General features: G+C 39.0%; 4 protein-coding genes across 4 annotated transcripts; all 4 read left to right on the forward strand.

The window, feature by feature from the left end:
- The first annotated feature begins 1,042 nt into the window (after window positions 1–1,042).
- On the forward strand, window positions 1,043–3,179 carry LOC121694732 (hatching enzyme 1.2-like). Its single transcript, XM_042075026.1, has 8 exons — window positions 1,043–1,198; window positions 1,287–1,368; window positions 1,471–1,611; window positions 1,706–1,823; window positions 2,237–2,415; window positions 2,556–2,637; window positions 2,775–2,899; window positions 3,014–3,179. Coding segments are annotated over exons 1-8 (798 nt in total). The 5' UTR covers window positions 1,043–1,129; the 3' UTR covers window positions 3,016–3,179.
- A 4,620-nt stretch (window positions 3,180–7,799) lies between these two features.
- LOC121694779 (hatching enzyme 1.2-like) lies at window positions 7,800–9,930 on the forward strand. The gene is made up of 8 exons (XM_042075116.1): window positions 7,800–7,951; window positions 8,040–8,121; window positions 8,224–8,364; window positions 8,459–8,576; window positions 8,992–9,170; window positions 9,311–9,392; window positions 9,530–9,654; window positions 9,769–9,930. Coding segments are annotated over exons 1-8 (798 nt in total). The 5' UTR covers window positions 7,800–7,882; the 3' UTR covers window positions 9,771–9,930.
- A 3,496-nt stretch (window positions 9,931–13,426) lies between these two features.
- LOC121694926 (hatching enzyme 1.2-like) lies at window positions 13,427–15,479 on the forward strand. The gene is made up of 8 exons (XM_042075324.1): window positions 13,427–13,495; window positions 13,584–13,665; window positions 13,768–13,908; window positions 14,003–14,120; window positions 14,537–14,715; window positions 14,856–14,937; window positions 15,075–15,199; window positions 15,314–15,479. Coding segments are annotated over exons 1-8 (798 nt in total). The 3' UTR covers window positions 15,316–15,479.
- A 2,964-nt stretch (window positions 15,480–18,443) lies between these two features.
- On the forward strand, window positions 18,444–20,577 carry LOC121694790 (hatching enzyme 1.2-like). The gene is made up of 8 exons (XM_042075130.1): window positions 18,444–18,594; window positions 18,683–18,764; window positions 18,867–19,007; window positions 19,102–19,219; window positions 19,634–19,812; window positions 19,953–20,034; window positions 20,172–20,296; window positions 20,411–20,577. Coding segments are annotated over exons 1-8 (798 nt in total). The 5' UTR covers window positions 18,444–18,525; the 3' UTR covers window positions 20,413–20,577.
- Window positions 20,578–22,020: the final 1,443 nt, after the last annotated feature.

Raw genomic sequence — 22,020 nt, forward strand, 5'->3', positions numbered from 1 at the left:
ATTTTAAAGGGCTAGTTCTCCTGATTACAATGGTGGGTATATCTTATCTCTGTCATGTAGCATGGCCACACAATAAGCCTTTTTGTCTCACAAGGGCATCAAGTATGAAAAAACGGAATGTTTCGTGCCGTCTGCAAAGGTCTAATAAATTTATCATAACTTTTGAACAAAAGGTGATACATTGATTCTGTTTTTATCACTGAGTAGAGGACAAAATTGTGAATCTCCCATACACTCTAAGTTTTTCTCTATCTACAACAGAAATTGGGGGGAAAATGAGATTAATCTTGACAAACTGATAGTTTTGTGTTTTTTGGGGTTGAATTTTAAAGATATTTTTAAAATAATATGTGTGTTCTCCTCAAAATTATTAATTATATTTTATACCATTTGAAAGGGCTATTTCTCCTGATTATAATGGTGGGTAAATTATATCTCTGTCATGTAGCATAACCACACAATAAGCCTTTTTGTGCCATAAGGCCATCGAGTATGAAAAAATGGAATGTTCGGCGCGGTCTGCAAAGGGTTAAAGGATATGCTGTATTATTTATTGGTGTTTGTATAATTGTTCTTATTTTTAATTGTTTTTTTACTATGATTACTGTGGGGTATATCTTACAACTGATAGCATATTTTTACTACCATATTTCTCTTAAGACTCCGTCAGGACGATGGAATATCAGGATCCAGGCTTTTATTCTTTTCAATGAGGGGCCAGTGCCCCTCAAGGGAGAGATGCATGTTTGTGTCACCCCATCATGGGTTTCACCAGTATTCTCTGACTATACAAAATATTGCCCCGACAGATGATAAGGCTGGTAGAGGTAGTTCCAAACACTTGCCCAGTTTTGTCAATAGCCATGCCAGGACCACATGCCAGCTACCAAGCCAAACATCCTTAAGCACTCTGCATAACATGTTGTCTTAGTCCAGTTGTTGAATTTGTGGGAGCAGTGGTGGTGTCGTCCCATAAGAGCTTCCATTAGACACCTGACCCTGACAGCAGGCTTAAATCCCCCTGCAGACACACCTGTGGAGGGCTGTATAAAAGCTCAGGTGAGATGGGTCTCAAACACTGAGCTCCAGTGAAGTAGCCGTCCACAGCATCTCCACACACTGAAGCAACATGGACCTCAGAGCCTCCATCTCCCTTCTGGTGCTGCTGCTTGGCCTGTCCAAGGCTCTGCCTCTTATGGTAAGAATACCTGTGATATTCAAAACTCCACTTCTAAAGGCTATCTGTGGGATTCTCCTGTTTCATTTAAACCATTTTTTGTCTGTAGGCTGATGGTGATGAGAATCACATTTTCCTAGAGGAGCGTGACAGTGTGGATTTGACCACACAGATTTTAGCTACCAACAATGGTTTGTTTCTCATTGTTTAAACAAATGGACAGTTAAGTTGAGGGTATGCACAAACTCACAGAGTCTCTATGAATAACTTTCAAATGATATTTAATCTTTCAGCTTCCAGTGAATTTCTAATTGAGGGAGATCTTGTGGTGCCAAAAACCAGAAATGCTATGACTTGCTGGAACAATAACTGCCTATGGAAGAAGTCTGCTAATGGAAAAGTTGAGGTGCCTTACATAGTGAGCCCTGATTTCTGTAAGTGAACTTATTTGTAGTATTCTGTAATATGCTGTACATATATTTTAAAGCACATCCATTATGCATTTATAACCATTATTTGTGTTTTCAGCTTCCTATGATGTGATGACAATTCAAAATGCCTTGGCTACCTTCAGCAGTAAAACCTGTGTGCAGTTTGTTCCTCGCTCAACCCAGGGTGACTACCTCAGCATTGAGAATAGGGATGGGTGAGTTCATTTAGCACTGTGCTGAAAATGCTTTTCCTTCTATGGTCGATTCTATGGCCACACCTACCTGCCTGGAAAAGGTCCCTTTGTCTTTTATACTACAACCCCATACTATCACACTGGTATCACTTTTTAACTTTTATCACCTTTTTGTTGTTAAACAATATCAACAAAACAAGAAATGCTGATTATTGTGTGAAAAGTCATCTAAAATACATGTACATAATGTTAGCTAAAACATTCTGATTGCAAAGAATAGTTTTGTGTACACAAACAAAATCAAACTTAGCTTATGCAATCAATTGTGATGTGATGAGGACCATGGTCTTTTTTATGATAATTAATTCATATAATAATAATGAATGGAGCCATATTGTAAATGTTTCTATCATTCTTCCTCCCATCTTTCTCAGGTGCTACTCTGACCTTGGCAGGACAGGAGGCAAACAGGTGGTCTCTCTCTACAGGTCCGGTTGTGTTTACAGCGGCATCATTCAGCATGAATTTCTTCACGCTCTGGGCTTCCAACATGAGCAGAACAGGAGTGACAGAGACCAGTATGTGATAATCAACTGGGAAAATATCGACTCACGTAAGCTGCATTTCCTTCTGCACATGAATGTACTGCAGTCTTGAGTTCATTTTATGTTTGGACATGTTGACAAGAACATGTTGACAAAACTGATTGAAAAATGATGAATAGCTTTAAAAACCAGCACGATATTTTGGCAGAAATGGTTTACAACTTTCAGAAACAATCCACCAACAACCTGAACACTCCATATGACTACTCTTCTGTGATGCATTATGGGAGGTAAGAAAATGGCACCCAGTTAAAAAGAATTATTTGTCAAGAGCTGTGTTATCTTATGTGTTACTAAATTTAAAGAAAAATTGAAAAATATTGCTCCTCAAATGTTTAAAATCACTGACCGTCATGTTCTTTTATAGCACTGCTTTCTCAACCAATGGAAGGGCGACAATCACACCAATTCCAAACCCAAATGTGCAAATTGGACAGAGACAGGGAATGTCCACCACTGACATCCTGAGGATCAATAAACTGTATGGATGCTGTGAGTATGACCTCCTGTATAATATGGAGTGTTAGTAACTTTGGGATTGCTGAAATGATGGGTTGCTTGCTGCAGTAGAATTCAATTCTGACAATTCCTTCTTCTTTCTAACAGAAAAAGCTCAAACTGATGCTGTCCCAGTCTGGAACCACCACATGATGTAACAGCTGAGATTGGAGAGCACAAGTTCTTACATGATGGTTGTTAATTGTGAACATTATTCCTCTCATGTTGATATCACTGGAAAATAAAATGACTGAAAAGAACTTAAAAGAACTCATTCTGCTGTTGTCCTGCTGCTTTCTTTGTATCATGGCAAAAGAACTGAAGTTTAGCATCACAATCACAAAAAAAGTTTTAATCACAAAACATATATTGTTAGATGATGACGGATATGTTTTGTTGGTATTATTCCTCTCATATTAATATTCAATTAGTAAAATAACAGGAAAAACTCTGCTTTTGTTCTGCTACTTTCATGCACCATACAATTATATTATCTATAACATAACATAACATAACATAACATAAAACAAACACACAACAATTCTATTTCCATAATTATTCCCAGTATCTTATCAGAATCCTTTTAGAAATCATCAGCTATACAACAGTTTACATAGAAAACTATAATTTAAAATGTTTATCCCTCTATGGAATGATTTTTATTTTTTTGCAGAAAAAATATTTTGCCCGACATTTAGAGAGCTTGGGGGTCAATATTGACATACGTACGGCCACAGCAATGAAGAGGAGTAATCAATGAATTTGTCGATATTTGTTGGTAGAGAACACATCATGAGTGTGGAGGGGGCTGGGTCTGAGATGCCAGGTATCACTGTTGAACCTTTTCTTGAGGTGTTGTGGGCCTACAGTAATTCAATGAAACACCCATAAAGGAAAGTGCCTGCTTGATAACCCCACTGAAATGTTCTTGAAGGCTGTTGGTGATGTTTTTATGTTTTTTGCCCACAAGGTTAATTTGTTTGAATTTAACATCTCTTATGTATATTTGACCAAACAACAGGGCAAGTGTGGAACATCCTCCTCATCTATGTTATCAGCCTCTTCATAACCACAGACACAAGCTCAGTGTCAGGGCAATCCTTTAAATGACAATAAAATATTTAAATATAGCTGCAAGCAGCAATGCAGGGGCTTAGCAGTGCGCTATAGCAGGAACGGCTATGGCAGCCCATGGCATGAGCAAGCACTTACAGCAAGTTTGATTGCAATTAGATAAAGAATGGCTGAGAAATAAGCTCATTTACTTTGTTACACTGCCCCTAGAGGCAAAATTACAATGTCCTTGTGCGTCCTCACAATCAGCTACCATGTCCCTGGACTTCATAATCCAACGAGTTGCTAAGATGGGAGCTCACTTTCTTTATTACAGCACCCCTAGAGGCCAAATGAGACCACTTTCCTTGCATGTCCTCACAATCAGCTACTTTGTCCCTGTCCCAAGTTTGGACTTCATACATCAAAGCGCTGCTGAGATACAAGCTCACTTCCTGTATTGCAGTGCCCCCTATAGAGGCCAAATGATGCCAATTTCCTAGTGTGTCATCACAATCAGTTAACAAGTCCCCTTGCCAAGTTTGGACTTCATATATCAAAGCCGTGCTGAGATAAGAGCTCACTTCCTGTTTGGCGGCTTCATCGCCATATTTGATTCGCTGTCACGGGCAAATAAACTTGAAATTAAAAAATCTGACAAGAATCGTATGTGCGGCTTGATCTGAAGATCATCTCCGCCAAGTTCCGTGAGAATCGGATGAAATTTGTAACCGCTGAAACTTTTTGTAGAGTTTGGACTAAATCCAATATGGCGGAGGTCCAATATGGTGGAAAGTGACGGAATAGGGGTCGATGAACTCGGGATGGTCCAAGGATTCAGACGCTACCTCAATTGTGAAAATCAGACAAAAGAGTCAAGGATCACGCGCATGAACGCATGTCTAGCGTTGAACTGGTGGTGGTGCTAGAGTGTTCAATGTATATGCATAAAAATTGCTGTGAGTGATTGAGACAGTGTCCTGACTAATGGTATCGAGTTTTGTTATGTTAACTCAAAGCGTCACGGATATGTTAGTCCACTTCCTGTTTGGCGGCTTAATCGCCATATTTGATTGGCTGTCACGGACAAACAAAAATTAAATTGAAAAATGTGACCAGTATCTTTTGTGCAGCTCGGGCAGAAGATCATCTCTGCCAAGTTCCGTGAAAATCGGATGAAATTTGTGACTGCTGAAACTTTTCATGAAACATTTCATGACGTGACAACTGGTTATCAAATGCTGCAGCTGCTTGATAATAAGCTGATTATTTGTATCAGGTGTGTTGGCGCAGGGGGGAATCTGGAACATACAGGATAGGGGGTCCAGGAGAACTACGCTTTTGAATAATGCCTTAGCAAAAGTGGTTTAACTGCATAATGTTGCCCTGAGGGAACGGACAAAAAAGTAAATAAATGAAAACTAAATATGCATTTGAACAACTAAATACACGTCTTTACATATATTAATGCACATACTATTTTTGTTTATACATTTATTTCAGTTTAAACACATACATGATGAGGGTTAAGGATCTACAGTGTGAGACCAAGCATGCTTTTGCAGCCTCATCACCTAACTTTTCCAGCTACACTCAGGCCCAGTGCTGTTTTTCAGCGGGGTAATACAAATTCAAACTGTAGCCATTTTGGGTTTTCTCTGTAGACCCATAAGGTCTTACCCATGCGAATCCCACACAGGCCCACTGTGGGGTAGAACATGATGGGCCGTCTGGTACATTTGTCAGTGTTTCAGGCAGGGCTTTGAACCGATTTTTTTTTCCAATCGGTTCGTTCCGAACAGAAACGGAATTATAACGTTTCCGGTTATGAGTTCCACCAATAAACTGACGTTCCCGAACCGGTTAGAACAAAAAAATACTGTTCCCGGAACGGTTAATTTCGTTCCTGTCAGCTGTTTAATGCTATAGAATTATGTCACATCTTTCTCATCCAGCTTAAACCAAATGTAATAATATTACAACCATTATTAAATAATAATAATTACATTATTATTAATAATAATAATTAAATAGGCCTACAATTATTTCAAATGTGTAGTTTATTGTTAAAAGAGAAAATTTCCACACAAACGTAACCACATTATTAAGACACGTGGTTATGCCACTCGGGCAACAACAAATTCCAACTGTCGGGGGGAAAGGCCATCCAGTAGGCCTACTCATACCGTAAAAAGTCTTTTGTTTTGTCTTGCTTAGGCCTACTTGCAGTTAGGCCTGTTTCATCAGGTAGGGCCTATTGTTTATCAACAAACATAGCCTACTAATTATAGCCTGTAATAACAGTGGCTCACATTTAACAGTTCGCAAAAACTAAAAAAAATGGCTATACCAACCTGGCATTTTTAAACAAACAACAAAAAACCAAAGATTTGTGACTGACATTAGGCCTAACGAGAGTAAATTGCCTTGCACAATGCAAAAAATATAACAAAATAAAACAGCCAAACAGAGGTGTTGGCACCATTTAGCCAAATGTTCTCTAGTCCATCATTAACGTGGAGTCGACAAATATAGCTATTGATATTGTGTTTGGAATGAGCGTTTTAATTAACGATGGATCGTAATTTACCTCTTATTTAAGATGTGGAGTGGAGACTTTGTAATCCACCGCTCTCTCTCCATTCAGTCAGCGAATGTCTGATGTGATGTCACATAGTGAACATCAGCCGTCATGGTAACGTGCGCAGGAAAATAATAACTTTTTTTTTTTTTAGTTAATTAGGCAACGAAAACTTTGAGGAACGCAATAAAACCGGTATTAACCGGTTACCATTATTTTTAAATAAATGTTCCTGTTCCAGAACATAAAAAATAATAACGTTTCCGGTTTCGTTTCTGTTCCCTGTAAAATACAAAAAGTTCCTGGTTTTCGTTTTCATTCCTTGAACCGGTTCAAAGCCCTGGTTTCAGGCCTATCCACAGTACCAACGATAACTATAAAGACAAATGTAAACATAACTGCAAGCAGCAATGAGGGGGCCAAGGAGCTCAACAGGACAGAGTTACTGTGGAAACTTTATCTAAACATGTCAAACACATCGCTGTAAACACTCACAGCAACTTTCATGTTAAAACAACAACCTAATACATTCATCCAATGTGTTATTACTAGCATTTAAAAAGTAATTTTCTTCTATTTTTTTGGTATTTCCAAAATTAGTCCTGAAAAAGGGTGGTCGTCTTATATTCAGGGTTGTTTTTCGCGGGCCAATATGGTATCTGTATGAGATAACCGTGTTGGCCCACTCAAGTACACTTGTTCTCTTAGTTCCATAAAGAAACTGATGATTTCTAAAAAGATTCTTAAAGGATATGCTGTATTATTTATTGGTGTTTGTATAATTGTTCTTATTTTTAATTGTTTTTTTACTATGATTACTGTGGGGTATATCTTACAACTGATAGCATATTTTTACTACCATATTTCTCTTAAGACTCAGTCAGGACGATGGAATATCAGGATCCAGGCTTTTATTCTTTTCAATGAGGGGCCAGTGCCCCTCAAGGGAGAGATGCATGTTTGTGTCACCCCATCATGGGTTTCACCAGTATTCTCTGACTATACAAAATATTGCCCCGACAGATGATAAGGCTGGTAGAGGTAGTTCCAAACACTTGCCCAGTTTTGTCAATAGCCATGCCAGGACCACATGCCAGCTACCAAGCCAAACATCCTTAAGCACTCTGCATAACATGTTGTCTTAGTCCAGTTGTTGAATTTGTGGGAGCAGTGGTGGTGTCCTCCCATAAGAGCTTCCATTAGACACCTGACCCTGACAGCAGGCTTAAATCCCCCTGCAGACACACCTGTGGAGGGCTGTATAAAAGCTCAGGTGAGATGGGTCTCAAACACTGAGCTCCAGTGAAGTAGCCGTCCACAGCATCTCCACACACTGAAGCAACATGGACCTCAGAGCCTCCATCTCCCTTCTGGTGCTGCTGCTTGGCCTGTCCAAGGCTCTGCCTCTCATGGTAAGAATACCTGTGATATTCAAAACTCCACTTCTAAAGGCTATCTGTGGGATTCTCCTGTTTCATTTAAACCATTTTTTGTCTGTAGGCTGATGGTGATGAGAATCACATTTTCCTAGAGGAGCGTGACAGTGTGGATTTGACCACACAGATTTTAGCTACCAACAATGGTTTGTTTCTCATTGTTTAAACAAATGGACAGTTAAGTTGAGGGTATGCACAAACTCACAGAGTCTCTATGAATAACTTTCAAATGATATTTAATCTTTCAGCTTCCAGTGAATTTCTAATTGAGGGAGATCTTGTGGTGCCAAAAACCAGAAATGCTATGACTTGCTGGAACAATAACTGCCTATGGAAGAAGTCTGCTAATGGAAAAGTTGAGGTGCCTTACATAGTGAGCCCTGATTTCAGTAAGTGAACTTATTTGTAGTATTCTGTAATAAGCTGTACATATATTTTAAAGCACATCCATTATGCATTTATAACCATTATTTGTGTTTTCAGCTTCCTATGATGTGATGACAATTCAAAATGCCTTGGCTACCTTCAGCAGTAAAACCTGTGTGCAGTTTGTTCCTCGCTCAACCCAGGGTGACTACCTCAGCATTGAGAATAGGGATGGGTGAGTTCATTTAGCACTGTGCTGAAAATGCTTTTCCTTCTATGGTCGATTCTATGGCCACACCTACCTGCCTGGAAAAGGTCCCTTTGTCTTTTATACTACAACCCCATACTATCACACTGGTATCACTTTTTAACTTTTATCACCTTTTTGTTGTTAAACAATATAAAAAAAAACAAGAAATGCTGATTATTGTGTGAAAAGTCATCTAAAATACATGTACATAATGTTAGCTAAAACATTCTGATTGCAAAGAATAGTTTTGTGTACACAAACAAAATCAAACTTAGCTTATGCAATCAATTGTGATGTGATGAGGACCATGGTCTTTTTTTATCATAATTAATTCATATAATAATAATGAATGGAGCCATATTGTAAATGTTTCTATCATTCTTCCTCCCATCTTTCTCAGGTGCTACTCTGACCTTGGCAAGACAGGAGGCAAACAGGTGGTCTCTCTCTACAGGTCCGGTTGTGTTTACAGCGGCATCATTCAGCATGAATTTCTTCACGCTCTGGGCTTCCAACATGAGCAGAACAGGAGTGACAGAGACCAGTATGTGATAATCAACTGGGAAAATATCGACTCACGTAAGCTGCATTTCCTTCTTCACATGAATGTACTGCAGTCTTGAGTTCATTTTATGTTTGGACATGTTGACAAGAACATGTTGACAAAACTGATTGAAAAATGATGAATAGCTTTAAAAACCAGCACGATATTTTGGCAGAAATGGTTTACAACTTTCAGAAACAATCCACCAACAACCTGAACACTCCATATGACTACTCTTCTGTGATGCATTATGGGAGGTAAGAAAATGGCACCCAGTTAAAAAGAATTATTTGTCAAGAGCTGTGTTATCTTATGTGTTACTAAATGAAAAAAAATATTGAAAAATATTGCTCCTCAAATGTTTAAAATCACTGACCGTCATGTTCTTCTATAGCACTGCTTTCTCAACCAATGGAAGGGAGACAATCACACCAATTCCAAACCCAAATGTGCAAATTGGACAGAGACAGGGAATGTCCACCACTGACATCCTGAGGATCAAGAAACTGTATGGATGCTGTGAGTATGACCTCCTGTATAATATGGAGTGTTAGTAACTTTGGGATTGCTAAAATGATGGGTTGCTTGCTGCAATAGAATTCAATTCTGACCATTCCTTCTTCTTTCTAACAGAAAAAGCTCAAACTGATGCTGTCCCAGTCTGGAACCACCACATGAAGTAACAGCTGAGATTGGAGAGCACAAGTTCTTACATGATGGTTGTTAATTGTGAACATTATTCCTCTCATGTTGATATCACTGGAAAATAAAATGACTGAAAAGAACTTAAAAGAACTAATTCTGCTGTTGTCCTGCTGCTTTCTTGTATCATGGCAAAAGAACTGAAGTTTAGCATCACAATCACAAAAAAAGTTTTAATCACAAAACATATATTGTTAGATGATGACGGATATGTTTTGTTGGTATTATTCCTCTCATATTAATATTCAATTAGTAAAATAACAGGAAAAACTCTGCTTTTGTTCTGCTACTTTCATGCACCATACAATTATATCTATAACATAACATAACATAACATAACATAACATAACATAACATAACATAAAACAAACACACAACAATTATATTTCCATAATTATTCCCAGTATCTTATCAGAATCCTTTTAGAAATCATCAGCTATACAACAGTTTACATAGAAAACTATAATTTAAAATGCTTATCCCTCTATGGAATGATTTTTATTTTTTTACAGAAAAAATATTTTGCCCGACATTTAGAGAGCTTGGGGGTCAATATTGACATACGTACGGCCACAGCAATGAAGAGGAGTAATCAATGAATTTGTCGATATTTGTTGGTAGAGAACACATCATGAGTGTGGAGGGGGCTGGGTCTGAGATGCCAGGTATCACTGTTGAACCTTTTCTTGATGTGTTGTGGGCCTACAGTAATTCAATGAAACACCCATAAAGGAAAGTGCCTGCTTGATAACCCCACTGAAATGTTCTTGAAGGCTGTTGGTGATGTTTTTTATGTTTTTTGCCCACAAGGTTAATTTGTTTGAATTTAACATCTCTTATGTATATTTGACCAAACAACAGTGTGGAACATCCTCCTCATCTATGTTATCAGCCTCTTCATAACCACAGACACAAGCTCAGTGTCAGGGCAATCCTATAAATGACAATAAAATATTTAAATATAGCTGCAAGCAGCAATGCAGGGGCTTAGCAGCAAGCACTCACAGCAAGTTTGATTGCAATTAGATAAAGAATGGCTGAGAAATAAGCTCATTTACTTTGTTACACTGCCCCTAGAGGCCAAATTACACCAATGTCCTTGTGCGTCCTCACAATCAGCTACCATGTCCCTGGACTTCATAAATCAACGAGTTGCTAAGACGGGAGCTCACTTTCTTTATTACAGCACCCCTAGAGGCCAAATGAGACCACTTTCCATGCATGTCCTCACAATCAGCTACTTTGTCCCTGTCCCAAGTTTGGACTTCATACATCAAAGCGCTGCTGAGATACAAGCTCACTTTCTGTATTGCTGTGCCCCCTATAGAGGCCAAATGATGCCAATTTCCTAGTGTGTCATCACAATCAGTTAACAAGTCCCCTTGCCAAGTTTGGACTTCATATATCAAAGCCGTGCTGAGATAAGAGCTCACTTCCTGTTTGGCGGCTTCATCACCGTATTTGATTCGCTGTCACGGGCAAATAAACTTGAAATTTAAAAATCTGACAAGAATCGTATGTGCGGCTTGATCTGAAGATCATCTCCGCCAAGTTCCGTGAAAATCAGATGAAATTTGTAACCGCTTTTGTAGAGTTTGGACTAAATCCAATATGGCGGAGGTCCAATATGGTGGAAAGTGACGGAATAGGGGTCGATGAACTCGGGATGGTCCAAGGATTCAGACGCTACCTCAATTGTGAAAATCAGACAAAAGAGTCAAGGATCATGCGCATGAACGCATGTCTAGCGTTGAACTGGTGGTGGTGCTAGAGTGTTCAATGTATATGCATAAAAATTGCTGTGAGTGATTGGGACAGTGTCCTGACTAATGGTATCGAGTTTTGTTATGTTAACTCAAAGCGTCACGGAGATGTTTGTCCACTTCCTGTTTGGCGGCTTAATCGCCATATTTGATTGGCTGTCAAGGGCAAACAAAAATGAAATTGAAAAATGTGACAAGTATCTTTTGTGCCGCTCGGGCAGAAGATCATCTCTGCCAAGTTCCGTGAAAATCGGATGAAATTTGTGACCGCTGAAACTTTTCATGAAACTTTTCATGACGTGACAACTGGTTATCAAATGCTGCAGCTGCTTGATAATAAGCTGATTATTTGTATCAGGTGTGTTGGCGCAGGGGGGAATCTGGAACATACAGGATAGGGGGTCCAGGAGAACTACGCTTTTGAATAATGCCTTAGCAAAAGTGGTTTAACTGCATAATGTTGCCCTGAGGGAATGGACAAAAAAGTAAATAAATGATAACTAAATATGCATTTGAACAACTAAATACACGTCTTTACATATATTAATGCACATACTATTTTTGTTTATACATTTATTTCAGTTTAAAAACATACATGATGAGGGTTAAGGATCTACAGTGTGAGACCTAGCATGCTTTTGTAGCCTCATCACCTAACTTTTCCAGCTACACTCAGGCCCAGTGCTGTTTTTCAGCGGGGTAATACAAATTCAAACTGTAGCCATTTTGGGTTTTCTCTGTAGACCCATAAGGTCTTACCCATGCGAATCCCACACAGGCCCACTGTGGGGTAGAACATGATGGGCCGTCTGGTACATTTGTCAGTGTTTCAGGCCTATCCACAGTACCAACGATAACTATAAAGACAAATGTAAACATAACTGCAAGCAGCAATGAGGGGGCCAAGGAGCTCAACAGGACAGAGTTACTGTGGAAACTTTATCTAAACATGTCAAACACATCGCTGTAAACACTGACAGCAACTTTCATGTTAAAAACAACAGCCTAATAAATTCATCCAATGTGTTATTACTAGCATTTAAAAAGTAATTTTCTTCTATTTTTTTGTTATTTACAAAATTAGTCCTGAAAAGGGTGGTCGTCTTATATTCAGGGTTGTTTTTCGCGGGCCAATATGGTATCTGTATGAGATAACCGTGTTGGCCCACTCAAGTACACTTGTTCCCTTAGTTCCATAAAGAAACTGATGATTTCTAAAAAGATTCTTAAAGGATATGCTGTATTATTTATTGGTGTTTGTATAATTGTTCTTATTTTTAATTGTTTTTTTACTATGATTACTGTGGGGTATATCTTACAACTGATAGCATATTTTTACTACCATATTTCTCTTAAGACTCAGTCAGGACGATGGAATATCAGGATCCAGTCTTTTATTCTTTTCAATGAGGGGCCAGTGCCCCTCAAGGGAGAGATGCATGTTTGTGTCACCCCATCATGGGTTTCACCAGTATTCTCTGACTATACAAAATATTGCCCCGACAGATGATAAGGCTGGTAGAGGTAGTTCCAAACACTTGCCCAATTTTGTCAATAGCCATGCCAGGATCACATGCCAGCTACCAAGCCAAACATCCTTAAGCACTCTGCATAACATGTTGTCTTAGTCCAGTTGTTGAATTTGTGGGAGCAGTGGTGGTGTCCTCCCATAAGAGCTTCCATTAGACACCTGACCCTGACAGCAGGCTTAAATCCCCCTGCAGACACACCTGTGGAGGGCTGTATAAAAGCTCAGGTGAGATGGGTCTCAAACACTGAGCTCCAGTGAAGTAGCCGTCAAGAGCATCTCCACACACTGAAGCAACATGGACCTCAGAGCCTCCATCTCCCTTCTGGTGCTGCTGCTTGGCCTGTCCGAGGCCCTGCCTCTTATGGTAAGAATACCTGTGATATTCAAAACTCCACTTCTAAAGGCTATCTGTGGGATTCTCCTGTTTCATTTAAACCATTTTTTGTCTGTAGGCTGATGGTGATGAGAATCACATTTTCCTAGAGGAGCGTGACAATGTGGATTTGACCACACAGATTTTAGCTACCAACAATGGTTTGTTTCTCATTGTTTAAACAAATGGACAGTTAAGTTGAGGGTATGCACAAACTCACAGAGTCTCTATGAATAACTTTCAAATGATATTTAATCTTTCAGCTTCCAGTGAATTTCTAATTGAGGGAGATCTTGTGGTGCCAAAAACCAGAAATGCTATGACTTGCTGGAACAATAACTGCCTATGGAAGAAGTCTGCTAATGGAAAAGTTGAGGTGCCTTACATAGTGAGCCCTGATTTCTGTAAGTGAACTTATTTGTAGTATTCTGTAATATGCTGTACATATATTGTAAAGCACATCCATTATGCATTTATAACCATTATTTGTGTTTTCAGCTTCCTATGATGTGATGACAATTCAAAATGCCTTGGCTACCTTCAGCAGTAAAACCTGTGTGCAGTTTGTTCCTCGCTCAACCCAGGGTGACTACCTCAGCATTGAGAACAGGGATGGGTGAGTTCATTTAGCACTGTGCTGAAAATGCTTTTCCTTCTATGGTCGATTCTATGGCCACACCTACCTGCCTGGAAAAGGTCCCTTTGTCTTTTATACTACAACCCCATACTATCACACTGGTATCACTTTTTAACTTTTATCACCTTTTTGTTGTTAAACAATATCAACAAAGACAAGAAATGCTGATTATTGTGTGAAAAGTCATCTAAAATACATGTACATAATGTTAGCTAAAACATTCTGATTGCAAAGAATATTTTTGTGTACACAAACAAAATCAAACTTAGCTTATGCAATCAATTGTGATGTGATGAGGACCATGGTCTTTTTTTTATCATAATTAATTCATATAATAATAATGAATGGAGCCATATTGTAAATGTTTCTATCATTCTTCCTCCCATCTTTCTCAGGTGCTACTCTGACCTTGGCAGGACAGGAGGCAAACAGGTGGTCTCTCTCTACAGGCCCGGTTGTGTTTACAGCGGCATCATTCAGCATGAATTTCTTCACGCTCTGGGCTTCCACCATGAGCAGAACAGGAGTGACAGAGACCAGTATGTGATAATCAACTGGGAAAATATCGACTCACGTAAGATGCATTTCCTTCTTCACATGAATGTACTGCAGTCTTGAATTCATTTTATGTTTGGACATGTTCACAAGAACATGTTGACAAAACTGACTGAAAAATGATGAATAGCTTTAAAAACCAGCACGATATCTTGGCAGAAATGGTTTACAACTTTCAGAAACAATCCACCAACAACCTGAACACTCCATATGACTACTCTTCTGTGATGCATTATGGGAGGTAAGAAAATGGCACTCAGTTAAAAAGAATTATTTGTCAAGAGCTGTGTTATCTTATGTGTTACTAAATGAAAAAAAATATTGAAAAATATTGCTCCTCAAATGTTTAAAATCACTGACCGTCATGTTCTTCTATAGCACTGCTTTCTCAACCAATGGAAGGGAGACAATCACACCAATTCCAAACCCAAATGTGCAAATTGGACAGAGACAGGGAATGTCCACCACTGACATCCTGAGGATCAAGAAACTGTATGGATGCTGTGAGTATGACCTCCTGTATAATATGGAGTGTTAGTAACTTTGGGATTGCTAAAATGATGGGTTGCTTGCTGCAATAGAATTCAATTCTGACCATTCCTTCTTCTTTCTAACAGAAAAAGCTCAAACTGATGCTGTCCCAGTCTGGAACCACCACATGATGTAACAGCTGAGATTGGAGAGCACAAGTTCTTACATGATGGTTGTTAATTGTGAACATTATTCCTCTCATGTTGATATCACTGGAAAATAAAATGACTGAAAAGAACTTAAAAGAACTCATTCTGCTGTTGTCCTGCTGCTTTCTTGTATCATGGCAAAAGAACTGATGTTTAGCATCACAATCACAAAAAAAGTTTTAATCACAAAACATATATTGTTAGATGATGACGGATATGTTTTGTTGGTATTTTTCCTCTCATATTAATATTCAATTAGTAAAATAACAGGAAAAACTCTGCTTTTGTTCTGCTACTTTCATGCACCATACAATTGTAATATCTATAACATAACATAACATAACATAACATAACATAAAACAAACACACAACAATTCTATTTCCATAATTATTCCCAGTATCTTATCAGAATCCTTTTAGAAATCATCAGCTATACAACAGTTTACATAGAAAACTATAATTTAAAATGCTTATCCCTCTATGGAATGATTTTTATTTTTTTGCAGAAAAAATATTTTGCCCGACATTTAGAGAGCTTGGGGGTCAATATTGACATACGTACGGCCACAGCAATGAAGAGGAGTAATCAATGAATTTGTCGATATTTGTTGGTAGAGAACACATCATGAGTGTGGAGGGGGCTGGGTCTGAGATGCCAGGTATCACTGTTGAACCTTTTCTTGAGGTGTTGTGGGCCTACAGTAATTCAATGAAACACCCATAAAGGAAAGTGCCTGCTTGATAACCCCACTGAAATGTTCTTGAAGGCTGTTGGTGATGTTTTTATGTTTTTTGCCCACAAGGTTAATTTGTTTGAATTTAACATCTCTTATGTATATTTGACCAAACAACAGTGTGGAACATCCTCCTCATCTATGTTATCAGCCTCTTCATAACCACAGACACAAGCTCAGTGTCAGGGCAATCCTATAAATGACAATAAAATATTTAAATATAGCTGCAAGCAGCAATGCAAGGGCTTAGCAGCAAGCACTCACAGCAAGTTTGATTGCAATTAGATAAAGAATGGCTGAGAAATAAGCTCATTTACTTTGTTACACTGCCCCTAGAGGCCAAATTACACCAATGTCCTTGTGCGTCCTCACAATCAGCTACCATGTCCCTGGACTTCATAAACCAACGAGTTGCTAAGACGGGAGCTCACTTTCTTTATTACAGCACCCCTAGAGGCCAAATGAGACCACTTTCCTTGCATGTCCTCACAATCAGCTACTTTGTCCCTGTCCCAAGTTTGGACTTCATACATCAAAGCGCTGCTGAGATACAAGCTCACTTCCTGTATTGCAGTGCCCCCTATAGAGGCCAAATGATGCCAATTTCCTAGTGTGTCATCACAATCAGTTAACAAGTCCCCTTGCCAAGTTTGGACTTCATATATCAAAGCCGTGCTGAGATAAGAGCTCACTTCCTGTTTGGCGGCTTCATCGCCGTATTTGATTCGCTGTCACGGGCAAATAAACTTGAAATTAAAAAATCTGACAAGAATCGTATGTGCGGCTTGATCTGAAGATCATCTCCGCCAAGTTCCGTGAAAAAATCTGACAAGAATCGTATGTGCGGCTTGATCTGAAGATCATCTCCGCCAAGTTCCGTGAAAATCAGATGAAATTTGTAACCGCTTTTGTAGAGTTTGGACTAAATCCAATATGGCGGAGGTCCAATATGGTGGAAAGTGACGGAATAGGGGTCGATGAACTCGGGATGGTCCAAGGATTCAGACGCTACCTCAATTGTGAAAATCAGACAAAAGAGTCAAGGATCACGCGCATGAACGCATGTCTAGCGTTGAACTGGTGGTGGTGCTAGAGTGTTCAATGTATATGCATAAAAATTGCTGTGAGTGATTGGGACAGTGTCCTGACTAATGGTATCAAGCCGAGGGAATGTTCCACTAGGTTGAAATAGAGGGGTTTCGCGGGTGATTGGTGGTGGGAACCATTATTGCAGGGGTGTTTTTGTGTTTATCACTAATATGGGTTTTTCTCTTTACAAATGTGATTTTGGTGGGGGAAACATTTTGTATGTATTTCTATATTTGCTGTTTGCTTGTTTGGTTTATTATTTGGTTATTATTGTGTGATTATTTGGTTAATTGATTTTTGTTAGCAATGGGGCAATCTAGTGGGAGGGGCTACAGCTAGCCTAAGGCTGTATTAGGCCCCATGGCCTCAGTTGCAGGGGGTCTGTGCAGAGAGAGAGAACTGTAAATGAGAATTGTGGACTGGTTAAGTGTGCAGGGTCTTTTGAGACATAGCCTGGCAACTTGATGCCTATTTATTTTCTTTTTGAACAGTTTTTGTTTTGCATTTTTGCTCATCTTGACACTGAATATTTGCACGTATTAGAAAAAATATTTTTGAAAAAATAAAAAAAAATAAACAAAAGACCTTTTTTGGAAACTTGCATCTTCCCTGACTCCGCCATCGGTTATCCTGCCACAGTATCTGTATGAGATAACCGTGTTGGCCCACTCAAGTACACTTGTTCCCTTAGTTCCATAAAGAAACTGATGATTTCTAAAAAGATTCTTAAAGAATATGCTGTATTATTTATTGGTGTTTGTATAATTGTTCTTATTTTTAATTGTTTTTTTACTATGATTACTGTGGGGTATATCTTACAACTGATAGCATATTTTTACTACCATATTTCTCTTAAGACTAAGTCAGGACGATGGAATATCAGGATCCAGTCTTTTATTCTTTTCAATGAGGGGCCAGTGCTCCTCAAGGTAGAGATGCATGTTTGTGTCACCCCATCATGGGTTTCACCAGTATTCTCTGACTATACAAAATATTGCCCCGACAGATGATAAGGCTGGTAGAGGTAGTTCCAAACACTTGCCCAATTTTGTCAATAGCCATGCCAGGATCACATGCCAGCTACCAAGCCAAACATCCTTAAGCACTCTGCATAACATGTTGTCTTAGTCCAGTTGTTGAATTTGTGGGAGCAGTGGTGGTGTCCTCCCATAAGAGCTTCCATTAGACACCTGACCCTGACAGCAGGCTTAAATCCCCCTGCAGACACACCTGTGGAGGGCTGTATAAAAGCTCAGGTGAGATGGGTCTCAAACACTGAGCTCCAGTGAAGTAGCCGTCCACAGCATCTCCACACACTGAAGCAACATGGACCTCAGAGCCTCCATCTCCCTTCTGGTGCTGCTGCTTGGCCTGTCCAAGGCTCTGCCTCTCATGGTAAGAATACCTGTGATATTCAAAACTCCACTTCTAAAGGCTATCTGTGGGATTCTCCTGTTTCATTTAAACCATTTTTTGTCTGTAGGCTGATGGTGATGAGAATCACATTTTCCTAGAGGAGCGTGACAGTGTGGATTTGACCACACAGATTTTAGCTACCAACAATGGTTTGTTTCTCATTGTTTAAACAAATGGACAGTTAAGTTGAGGGTATGCACAAACTCACAGAGTCTCTATGAATAACTTTCAAATGATATTTAATCTTTCAGCTTCCAGTGAATTTCTAATTGAGGGAGATCTTGTGGTGCCAAAAACCAGAAATGCTATGACTTGCTGGAACAATAACTGCCTATGGAGGAAGTCTGCTAATGGAAAAGTTGAGGTGCCTTACATAGTGAGCCCTGATTTCTGTAAGTGAACTTATTTGTAGTATTCTGTAATATGCTGTACATATATTTTAAAGCACATCCATTATGCATTTATAACCATTATTTGTGTTTTCAGCTTCCTATGATGTGATGACAATTCAAAATGCCTTGGCTACCTTCAGCAGTAAAACCTGTGTGCAGTTTGTTCCTCGCTCAACCCAGGGTGACTACCTCAGCATTGAGAATAGGGATGGGTGAGTTCATTTAGCACTGTGCTGAAAATGCTTTTCCTTCTATGGTCGATTCTATGGCCACACCTACCTGCCTGGAAAAGGTCCCTTTGTCTTTTATACTACAACCCCATACTATCACACTGGTATCACTTTTTAACTTTTATCACCTTTTTGTTGTTAAACAATATCAACAAAGACAAGAAATGCTGATTATTGTGTGAAAAGTCATCTAAAATACATGTACATAATGTTAGCTAAAACATTCTGATTGCAAAGAATATTTTTGTGTACACAAACAAAATCAAAATTAGCTTATGCAATCAATTGTGATGTGATGAGGACCATGGTCTTTTTTATCATAATTAATTCATATAATAATAATGAATGGAGCCATATTGTAAATGTTTCTATCATTCTTCCTCCCATCTTTCTCAGGTGCTACTCTGACCTTGGCAGGACAGGAGGCAAACAGGTGGTCTCTCTCTACAGGTCCGGCTGTGTTTACAGCGGCATCATTCAGCATGAATTTCTTCACGCTCTGGGCTTCCACCATGAGCAGAACAGGAGTGACAGAGACCAGTATGTGATAATCAACTGGGAAAATATCGACTCACGTAAGCTGCATTTCCTTCTTCACATGAATGTACTGCAGTCTTGAATTCATTTTATGTTTGGACATGTTGACAAGAACATGTTGACAAAACTGATTGAAAAATGATGAATAGCTTTAAAAACCAGCACGATATCTTGGCAGAAATGGTTTACAACTTTCAGAAACAATCCACCAACAACCTGAACACTCCATATGACTACTCTTCTGTGATGCATTATGGGAGGTAAGAAAATGGCACCCAGTTAAAAAGAATTATTTGTCAAGAGCTGTGTTATCTTATGTGTTACTAAATTAAAAAAAATATTGAAAAATATTGCTCCTCAAATGTTTAAAATCACTGACCGTCATGTTCTTCTATAGCACTGCTTTCTCAACCAATGGAAGGGAGACAATCACACCAATTCCAAACCCAAATGTGCAAATTGGACAGAGACAGGGAATGTCCACCACTGACATCCTGAGGATCAAGAAACTGTATGGATGCTGTGAGTATGACCTCCTGTATAATATGGAGTGTTAGTAACTTTGGGATTGCTAAAATGATGGGTTGCTTGCTGCAATAGAATTCAATTCTGACTATTCCTTCTTCTTTCTAACAGAAAAAGCTCAAACTGATGCTGTCCCAGTCTGGAACCAGAAAATTGATGTAACAGCTGAGATTGGAGAGCACAAGTTCTTACATGATGGTTGTTAATTGTGAACATTATTCCTCTCATGTTGATATCACTGGAAAATAAAATGACTGAAAAGAACTTAAAAGAACTCATTCTGCTGTTGTCCTGCTGCTTTCTTGTATCATGGCAAAAGAACTGAAGTTTAGCATCACAATCACAAAAAAAGTTTTAATCACAAAACATATATTGTTAGATGATGACGGATATGTTTTGTTGGTATTATTCCTCTCATATTAATATTCAATTAGTAAAATAACAGGAAAAACTCTGCTTTTGTTCTGCTACTTTCATGCATCATACAATTATATTATCTATAACATAACATAACATAACATAATATAACATAAAACAAACACACAACAATTCTATTTCCATAATTATTCCCAGTATCTTATCAGAATCCTTTTAGAAATCATCAGCTATACAACAGTTTACATAGAAAACTATAATTTAAAATGCTTATCCCTCTATGGAATGATTTTTATTTTTTTGCAGAAAAAATATTTTGCCCGACATTTAGAGAGCTTGGGGGTCAATATTGACATACGTACGGCCACAGCAATGAAGAGGAATAATCAATGAATTTGTCGATATTTGTTGGTAGAGAACACATCATGAGTGTGGAGGGGGCTGGGTCTGAGATGCCAGGTATCACTGTTGAACCTTTTCTTGAGGTGTTGTGGGCCTACAGTAAATCAATGAAACACCCATAAAGGAAAGTGCCTGCTTGATAACCCCACTGAAATGTTCTTGAAGGCTGTTGGTGATGTTTTTATGTTTTTTGCCCACAAGGTTAATTTGGAACATCCTCCTCATCTATGTTATCAGCCTCTTCATAACCACAGACACAAGCTCAGTGTCAGGGCAATCCTTTAAATGACAATAAAATATTGAAATATAGCTGCAAGCAGCAATGCAGGGGCTTAGCAGTGCGCTATAGCAGGAACGGCTATGGCAGCCCATGGCATGAGCAAGCACTCACAGCAAGTTTGATTGCAATTAGATAAAGAATGGCTGAGAAATAAGCTCATTTACTTTGTTACACTGCCCCTAGAGGCCAAATTACACCAATGTCCTTGTGCGTCCTCACAATCAGCTACCATGTCCCTGGACTTCATAAACCAACGAGTTGCTAAGACGGGAGCTCACTTTCTTTATTACAGCACCCCTAGAGGCCAAATGAGACCACTTTCCTTGCATGTCCTCACAATCAGCTACTTTGTCCCTGTCCCAAGTTTGGACTTCATACATCAAAGCGCTGCTGAGATACAAGCTCACTTCCTGTATTGCAGTGTATTGCACAAGCTCACTTCCTGTATTGCAGTGTCCCCCAAATGATGCCAATTTCCTAGTGTGTCATCACAATCAGTTAACAAGTCCCCTTGCCAAGTTTGGACTTCATATATCAAAGCCGTGCTGAGATAAGAGCTCACTTCCTGTTTGGCGGCTTCATCGCCGTATTTGATTCGCTGTCACGGGCAAATAAACTTGAAATTGAAAAATCTGACAAGAATCGTATGTGCGGCTTGATCTGA

Source organism: Alosa sapidissima, chromosome 20 (genome assembly GCF_018492685.1).
Source record: "Alosa sapidissima isolate fAloSap1 chromosome 20, fAloSap1.pri, whole genome shotgun sequence".
In the NCBI taxonomy this organism is placed as follows: Eukaryota; Metazoa; Chordata; class Actinopteri; order Clupeiformes; family Clupeidae; genus Alosa; species Alosa sapidissima.